At 44.1% G+C, this 8,747-nt stretch overlaps 1 protein-coding gene across 1 annotated transcript in view; it reads right to left on the reverse strand.

The window, feature by feature from the left end:
- LOC147880377 (peptidyl-prolyl cis-trans isomerase) overlaps window positions 1-7,121 on the reverse strand; it is a 30,908-nt gene extending 23,787 nt beyond the window's left edge. The window contains exon 1 of the mRNA XM_087370856.1: window positions 6,640-7,121. Within this exon, the coding sequence (XP_087226982.1) occupies window positions 6,640-7,065 (426 nt within the window). The 5' untranslated portion in view covers window positions 7,066-7,121. The remainder of the gene's footprint in view (window positions 1-6,639) is intronic.
- Between the last annotated feature and the right edge of the window lie 1,626 nt (window positions 7,122-8,747).

Consider the following 8,747-nt stretch of genomic DNA (forward strand, 5'->3'; position numbering starts at 1 on the left):
TTCGTGAGACAAGCAAGCTCGACGGGACCAATTACCCGTTGTGGAATTCGAAGCCATTTACTGTGATTACACCAGCCACATCAACAACAGCAACAATGCTGACACCAACAGACCCTCTTTTAGTGAGGTCATGGCAAATCCAGGCGGAAGCCTTGGCTATCATTGTACGATGGCAGATATGGTGCTTCCTCATATTTAGATGGCGAACTCTTCTTTAAAGGCCTAGACAACATTGAGGGACATGTATGGGCTCAACGAGGCAAGAATCTTGGACCTCGAGACGGAGCTGTATAGCATGAGGATGGATGAAGGGGCATCGGTACAAGAACATCTCACCAAGATGAAGGTGGTGCGGGATCAGCTAGCGGCAGTTGGTCAAAGGATGAGCTCGACCAGGATGGCAATGCTACTGCTGGGAATGCTCCCCCAAAGCTATAGTAGTTTTGTCACTACAATGATTATAGGCAGAGGGCGGAGCCGATGACTTTCGAGGAGCTGGTTCCATTACTGCTGCAACAAGAAGCTCAGGAAAAGAAGTATGATAGTACGGATAAGGATGGCTAGGCCCTAGTAGCTCAGGATAGGAGCAAAGGCAAGGGCAAGGGTAATCCTTGCAAAGGCAAGACCAAATCTGACAAAGGAGTGAACTCTTCAGATGAAGAGTATATAAATGAGATAAAGAAAGAAAAGAAGACCTTCTATTGTGATGAGCCAGGCCATTTTGTAAAGGATTGCATAAAGAAGAACGTTGATCAGAAGAAGAAGGGTGCCAGCAGTTAGTGGTCACAGAGGAACTTTTCTTGGTGGCATCTCCCAGTGCTGAGATTAGGTATATGGACCCCGGTGTTCCTATCAGGATGTCTCACATTGAGGTATGGTCAAAAGAGGAGTCGAAAGCTTTGGGTGAAGGTGATGAGTGCCGGAGCTATCTAGGTGCCTGGCTAGCGTTGTTGACACAGAGGGGGATTCTTCGATAGGACCTGAGGACTCAAAGTCAAATGGAGATTTTGACTTAGAGGGGGACAACACAGAACCACATACGGATCTTCACGGTCCAAGTAACCTCGATTTACGCCTGGGATATAACGTCTAGGGTATGTTATTTGGTTGCAGACCTAGCCAGACCTGAGAGCATGGTGCCTGGAAGACTCCAACTTGTTCACTCATTGTGAGGGGGACAACTGGAAAATGGATTGCTTGACTTCGAAAGCGGAAAGGTGACTGAAGGTGGTGATGGCATCTGGTGCTACTTTGGACGGACCTGTGTACTAGGATGGTTTGCTTGTGCAGGACCGAACCTGGAGGTGTATGACATGACCCCAATGAGAATCCAAACCTGTAAGCAAACACAAGAACAACAAGAGGAGGATCTGAGCAGGCTTCTCACCACCCAACCACGACATCTACGAGAAATTATCTTGAATCATGAGATGTCCCCTCCGAGCCACGAGCTGAGCTACTGGCACGAACTCCCGATAAGATCCTCAACTAGCCTAGTGTCCCATACTACTAGGTGGCGCCTGAAGGACTTGGATCTGCTGCTCAGCCTTGGGCTACACTAGGATGTAGGCGTGTGGCCACGACACGATCCAAGATCCAAACCTTGCATGAGAGTAGCTCGACTTGCTCTCCCCTGCTCTATGGAAACTAAACCCTTGGGCTCCTTTTATAGACTCGGGCCCAATGCGCCTTAAATAGCGGAGACCTCTATCTAGTTCATACACTTGCCTCTCAACCCGAGAATCAAGCATGCCTAACCCTAAGCCCCCCCCATATACCAAAGCTAGTCTTAAGTACCCGTCAGATACCCATCCGTGCACATGACATACTTCCCCTCCTCTAAGAACTCATTGTTGAGTTCATAAGAAAAGAAAATATCCTCTAGAGATTAGATAATGTCTCCCATGTTGCGTCCTCCTCAACACGATCCTCCACTTGATCTTGTATTCCGTGATAGTTCTATTCTTGATCTGTCTTTCACAACATTCAAGAATACTATCAGGTTGGTGTGGAATAAAAGTCAAATCAATAACTTCTATTATTTCTTGAGAAGAAACAAGTTGATCATCAGCACTTCGTAACTCTTTCAATCTACTGACATGAAAAAATGGATGTACTTTAACGTCAAGAGGCAATTCTAGTTTATATGCAACTGGTCCAATTCTTTTAATAATCTTGAATGGACCACAATATCTGGGAGATAATTTTGAAACCAGACCAGTACTTAAGCTCTTGGATTCCTTGGAAATACGTAAATATACCATCATGCCATCAGAGTATTCTATGGGTGAACGATGTCTATTAGCATAAAATCTATCTCGATCATGGGTACTTGTAATAGACTCCTTGACCACTGCAACATTTCTTGCATGTCTTGCAAGAATGTCTATGCAGCATCATTGTTTATTCCCTTGAATCCAACCATACCCAATGACTTAGGTTGAAACCCATACATAAGCATAAAAAGATTGTAACCCATTCTTGAATGCTTTGCACTATTATAAGGAAATTCTATCGTATGAAGATAGTCTTCCCATGAAGACTATCTCTTAGAAACATATGCACGAATCATATCTTCAACTAACTAGGTAACCTTTGCTGTACTGCCATCGAATTGTGCATGATCCAAGGAACTCATACTTAGAGTAGTTTCCAACTTCTCAAAAACAAGTGTCCAAAAGGTACTTGTAAACTTAGAATCCCGGTCACTAACTATCTCTGGAGGCAAACCATATAACTTAAACAATTGGTCCACAAACTCGTGAGCCAACTGAATAGCTGATACAGTCAATCTACTGGGTAAGAATCTAGCCATCTTTGTCAAACGGTCAACTATGACCCAAATGGAGTCATGACCCTTGTGTGTTCTAGGCAAACCCGTAATAAAGTCCATAGAAATACTTTCCCATTTATTACCAGGGATTTGCAATGGCTGTAATAAACCTGAACTTCTAAGGCGTTTTGCCTTAGGGACCTGAGAAACACGACAACCTACTGCATAGCTTTCAACAATCCACACATCTTAAGCCAATACAAGGTATGTTCCACAAGAGACAAAGTCCTATGTACCCTTGCATGTCCAGCACTAGGAGCATCATGACACTCACAAAGAATCTTGAATCGAAGATCCAAAACATCTGGTACACATAGCTTTTCATTCCAGAACAACAAACCGTTCCGAATCATCCACTTACCTCCCGCCGCCTGTACTATAGGTGGCACAATCCTTGAGTTATGGTCAACCATGGAGCTCCCATCATGGACATTCTGCCACAAAGAACTGAAATGACTATTAGTTGCACAAAGCCCTCTCAAGGATTGAAATAGTTCTGTCGATAATCTCTCTCTGACATAGTGATAGTGAACCTCAATATGCTTTGTACAGGCATGGAAAACGGGATTCCGTCAATAGCCAAAGCACTCTGACTATCAGTGAAGATGACGGTAGGAGCAGCCTGACATACATGAAGATATGTAAGAAACTTCCAGAGCCAAACACACTCCACTATAGCTGTAAAAGCTGCTTTGTACTCAGCTTCACAGCTAGAAGTAGAAACTATAGTTTGCTTCTTGCTCAACCAAGAGATTCATTAAGTATCAAGCATGAAACAGTTGCCACTATGTGACACACGGGTGTCCAAACAGCCAGCCCAATCACTATCAGTGAATCCATGCATAACAAGTGAAGAATCAGCCTCATAAAGGAGGCCCAAATGCTGAGTGCCTTTGACATACCTGAAGACACACTTCAAGGCCTACCAATGGTGCGCAGAGGAGCTGTGCATATATCTGCTCGACTCTTAGACAGCATACTAAAGATCGGGTCTAGTATGAAAAAATACATCAAACAACCAACAACCTGCTGATAGAGGGTGGCGCACCACTGCCATCCTCAGATGAGAAGTGAAAACCACGCTCTAATAGTGTGGAAACTGGCTTGCAATCCTCAAACTGGAAACGCTACAAAAGCTGTTCAATATACTTGGATTGTGACATCAAAATACCCCCCCCACTCCTAGCAAATCGAATGCCCAGATAATAATGCAAAAAAATGTTTTCTGCAAGTCAAGTTTAAAAGCTGCAATTATCTCAGCATGTGTCCGAGTCACAAGCATGTCATTCACATAGAGTACTAAAATCAGCAAATCCGTCCCACTCTTATAGATGTAAAGGGTAGCCTCAGTATGGCTGTTCTAAAAGCCAAGTGTAAGCAAATGAGCATGTATTCTGGAATACCAAGCCGGGGATACCTGCTTTCAATCCATAGAGGGCTTTTTTTAAGCGGCATACCTTACTTTCAGAACCTTTAACCTCAAAGCCAGGAGGTTGGGTAACATAGACCTCTTCCTGCAAATGTCCATGAAGAAAAGCTGTCTTAATATCAAGTTGATGTACCTCCCAATGAAAATGGGCAGCAAAGGCAATAATTTGGAGATGCCTCCACCAAGAGTGGGCAAAATCCTCAAGCTGCAGAGCAGCAAATCTGATTTTGCCTTAATCTACTTTGCGTATAAAAGGAAATAGTCATCCAATTTATTGAGCCATTCCTCCAATACGTTAGGAGAACATGAATCACCTTTGAACTTGGAGAGAATAATCTTGTTAGAATCACCTTTGAACTTGGAGAGAATAATCTTGTCCTTAACATCTTTATCTAAATGTAGAGTTCCTTTGGTTCAATTGACTTGACAGTTTGAATATATTGCTGGAAAGTCAACCCTGCCCTGAGGGCCCTGAGATCTGTTGGCAATCCTTTACATTCATCAAATTTCTGATATGAACCATCAGAAGCATTAACATTTGTGAAATCCTTAGTCTTGTGAGCTGCCAATCCACTGGAACGGTAAGCTCTCCTCGCAGAGCACATGAAACACAGTGGATCAGCTTCAAGGACTAGATCATCTTCTGAATCAGGGACTGCTTCAGTCATCATTTCTCTCTTCCCCTCTTGGATTTGGCTTCTCTTGAGCTGATCAACCCCTTATCATAGTTGCTAACAGATTTCAATCTCTGATCCAATCTCAGATTATTCAGCTTGATCTCATTAGTCAATTCCTTGAATACCTGTAAGATATGGACCATACGACTCTGAATTATGTGCTCCTGACATCATTGCATCTAACCAGCCTCCATAGAAACCCATTTACACCATCCGGCTCTTCATTTCGAACTGATCTTTCTGCATAATCACCAGCAGAATATGTACACCTCCATTTCAACACCCTCCCTCGTCAGGCCTGCATCAGATATCGGTTTCCTCCTTCATGGATTTTCTCCTAAGCATAATACAGATTCGATGGAGCATAGGCATAGGAGATCCCAATTTGGCTTTTAAAAAACGTGAGATCAGCAATTGCGCCAAGCAGGACGTAAATCTGATCCACTTAACAGTGCAAAACAGATCCAAATGCCAACATACTTGGTACCACTTATAGATGAGTTTGTGAGTCAGATTATCCAATCAGATTGACGTTTGGAGCGTTACTCCAGGAAATCACAACAATTCTTCTGAGTCCCCAAAATGCAACTCCAAACAAAAAATTTATCTGTGATTTCTTAGGGCTTTGATGCAGGAGGGCATTGCGATCACATTGACGCAAGAAAATGGATACCTATAAATTTTGACTCCCTAGCACGCCAACACGTAGCAGACAAAGATTGGAACAACTTCTGGCAATCAAATTTTGTACGAGGGTGCGTCATAGGCTCAGAATTACTTGGTCCAATTCTCAAGTGAAATGGACAACAAATTCCCACAGTTTTCCATTATTTATGCTCTGATACAAATGCAACAGGACTAGCCCTATTTCTGGTTGTCTGTAGCTAAACTGACCACTGACTGCACTATTCCCTGACCAATCCCTAACTAGTGAACAGTTAATGACCATAGACTGAGCTGAAAAATGTGCAATTAGCTAGGGGAGCCAGTTACGAAAGTATTGCACGGAAAACACAACATGAGCAAACACTCAGCTGTGCGAGTCACATTAATGGTAGTTGAGTGATCAATGGTATGATCACGATGGAGGTCCAATCCATCCCAACTTTACTAAGAGGGACTGTTAGAGTCGAGGTATCACTCTTGATATCCCCACCGAATACAGAGAAGATCACAAGAGGCCACACCCCCCTCAGCCCAAAAACAGAGGCAGATAGGAGATATCTGTATATTCCATCGGAGGACTGCCAAGGCACCAGGATCATAGTTGACTACATCTTTTGTTTCTCTTGAGTTTTTTGAGTTTTGAATTTTTAGGTTTTTAGTATAGCACTCAGCAAGGAGGAGGCAGCTTGAATGAGAATCGAGATAATGTACCTTGTCTCATAGGCCCAGGAGGCCTCCAGAAGACGTACCTCTCTCTCTCTCTCTCTCTCTCTCTCTCTCTCTCTCTCTCTATTAAACAGAAGATGTGGGTCTTCTGACTAAGCCTCAATGAGAAATTCTAAGCTCCCTTCCTCTAATGCAAACCCCCCGCCCCCCCTTTTGAAAAATCTCTCTCTCTCCCTCTCTCTCTCTCTCTCTCTCTCTCGTCTGTGAGTGAGTGAGTGAGTGAGTGAGTGAGTGTGAGAGAGAGAGAACACACACACGCACGCACGCGCCTGCCTGGGTTCGGAAGACAAAAAGTGTCTAGAGCGGACCTCACCAAACTTGTCATTGCACATTTTTGGATGTCCACAAAAAACCCACGAATTGCAAAGGCATGGCCCGTCGTCGGAGCACATGGCCTTGCAAGCGTTGCAGCACTCTTCTGAAGTGTTGACAAAATGCTCGCTCCCTGACTTGACCACCTTCCCCCACAATTCTTGATGTTCTACACCCCTACAGCACTGGGACACCTGCTCCTCGTTCGGGAGTCTCCTGGCCGACGACGAATATAAAGCATTGGAAGTGGAAAAGAGAGGAGAGAGAGCGAAATATACAGAGACACAGGTGACAAAGGTAATGGAAGTGAGGATGAGAAAAGGCCGCCAGCCTGCCTCGGTGTCGTGATGTTTTCTAGGGGCGACAGAAAGGAAGGGAGAACGAGGGGAACCTCCTTGAACAACGTGAGCTCTAAACTGCATGATGGGTACTAAGGAAAGAGAGGATGGCTCGTGCCACAACCAATTCTAGCAGTTCATATGAGTCAAGCAATCACAGAGGAAACATTCGAGATGCAAAGACTTTATATACCATGTTGGAAACTTTGGAAACATAACTCCACGTCATCACGCCTACCACATGATGGCTTCTCCCCATTGCTCCATGTCATATTGCCAACTCGATCGAGTCTTTGGACAACTTTTCGCTCGTTCACGGCCTTTGCACACTCATGAATGCCCATGCGCCCCCCTGGTAGCGCATCCATCCAGATCACATGCGATTTTTTGAACGAAAACGCTTTCATGCGGGTCTGGACAGGCGTTGATTCGCGCACTACTTTACGCCACCCGCTTGTTAGGGGGTGCATTTTCACCACCGTCACACGAGAGTTTCTCTACCCGATGGCTGTTGTCGGGTGTACCAAGGGGGGGCAAACTTGAGCAACCCCCAATCCTCAAACTCGTCGCAGAGCACCCGGCAAATAATTCACATGACCATTGATTGCCATTAAGGGGGTCTCGAAAGTATAGTTGGTGAGAAGTTGAGTTGCACAACCCCTTACACACCCCCCCACATGCCAGGATTCACACCCTCTTGTGCAAGATACTGTCATCCAAAGATGGAAGCCGCTCACTTGAAAACCCCCTGCTTATTGACAGGTACATTGTGTGTGAATAGACTATGCAACTTCAAGCACAACCTAGTCCATCTTTGTGAAGATGTTGTAGCAAGGAAAGAGGGCTCAAAATCCAAGGCTATGGGGACCCCTAGGTTAGAAGCTAGGGTACTAAACCATCATGATTAGTTGGAAATGCACACAAGCATGAGGAACACACAAGTGGGGGCTATGGGGGCGGCCTCTTACATGCCTGACAGCAGTTGATGGCACTCGATCCCCTATGCAGATGCTCCAACATTACTGTGGTTAGGACTATGCCCACCCATTGTGTGTGTGAGTATGGTATCGGTGAGTTCGGGTGTATAATGTGAGAAAAAAATGTGTTTATCTAGTTTGATAAACATCTTAATTCAAACATTAATGACAAGGGGCGGGCGATCTATGGGATGGACACCAATGGTATTCCCACTTAATGCATGTTAAAATGATATGGGGCTCACTATACAACACATCAATGGGAAAAGCAAGTTGTGGGGCATTGATTCATAAATAAAACCCTACTATCTAGCATGACATCTAAAGTGATGTCATCCTGTTAAAAGATGAACATCTCAGTGTTGTGAGGGTGAGCCAAAGGGATGTTAGTATTATTGGGAACAAGGGATCCCACAATGGGCTTATGAGATTATTACACTGAATTAAGCCTAGGAATTCATTACGTTTGCTAGGGTATATGTCCTTGGTGCATTCTTATGTTGAGAATGATGAAGTTTATAGTTTGCTACTTAGAGAACCTAACTCACTAGCCTAATGCTTCAGGCTAGCAAGATGGGGGCATGATTATTGGCCTTAGGCCCTCAATAGAGAATATGACATAAGAGATGAGATCATCAAATGTTGTCATAGGACTTTTACAAATGGATGGGTGTGGTCTATTGTGTCGTAACAAGCATTCCTTCACACAACAATTGGAATAAATTTCTAATAACCCTAGAGTTAGTAAAAACTAAAAGCAAGGATCTTAGTGAGAAGTGAATCAAATTG

This window comes from Dipteris shenzhenensis, chromosome 32 (genome assembly GCF_047967505.1).
Source record: "Dipteris shenzhenensis isolate YYH24624 ecotype China chromosome 32, Dip_SZ_1.0, whole genome shotgun sequence".
Lineage (NCBI taxonomy): Eukaryota > Viridiplantae > Streptophyta > Polypodiopsida > Gleicheniales > Dipteridaceae > Dipteris > Dipteris shenzhenensis.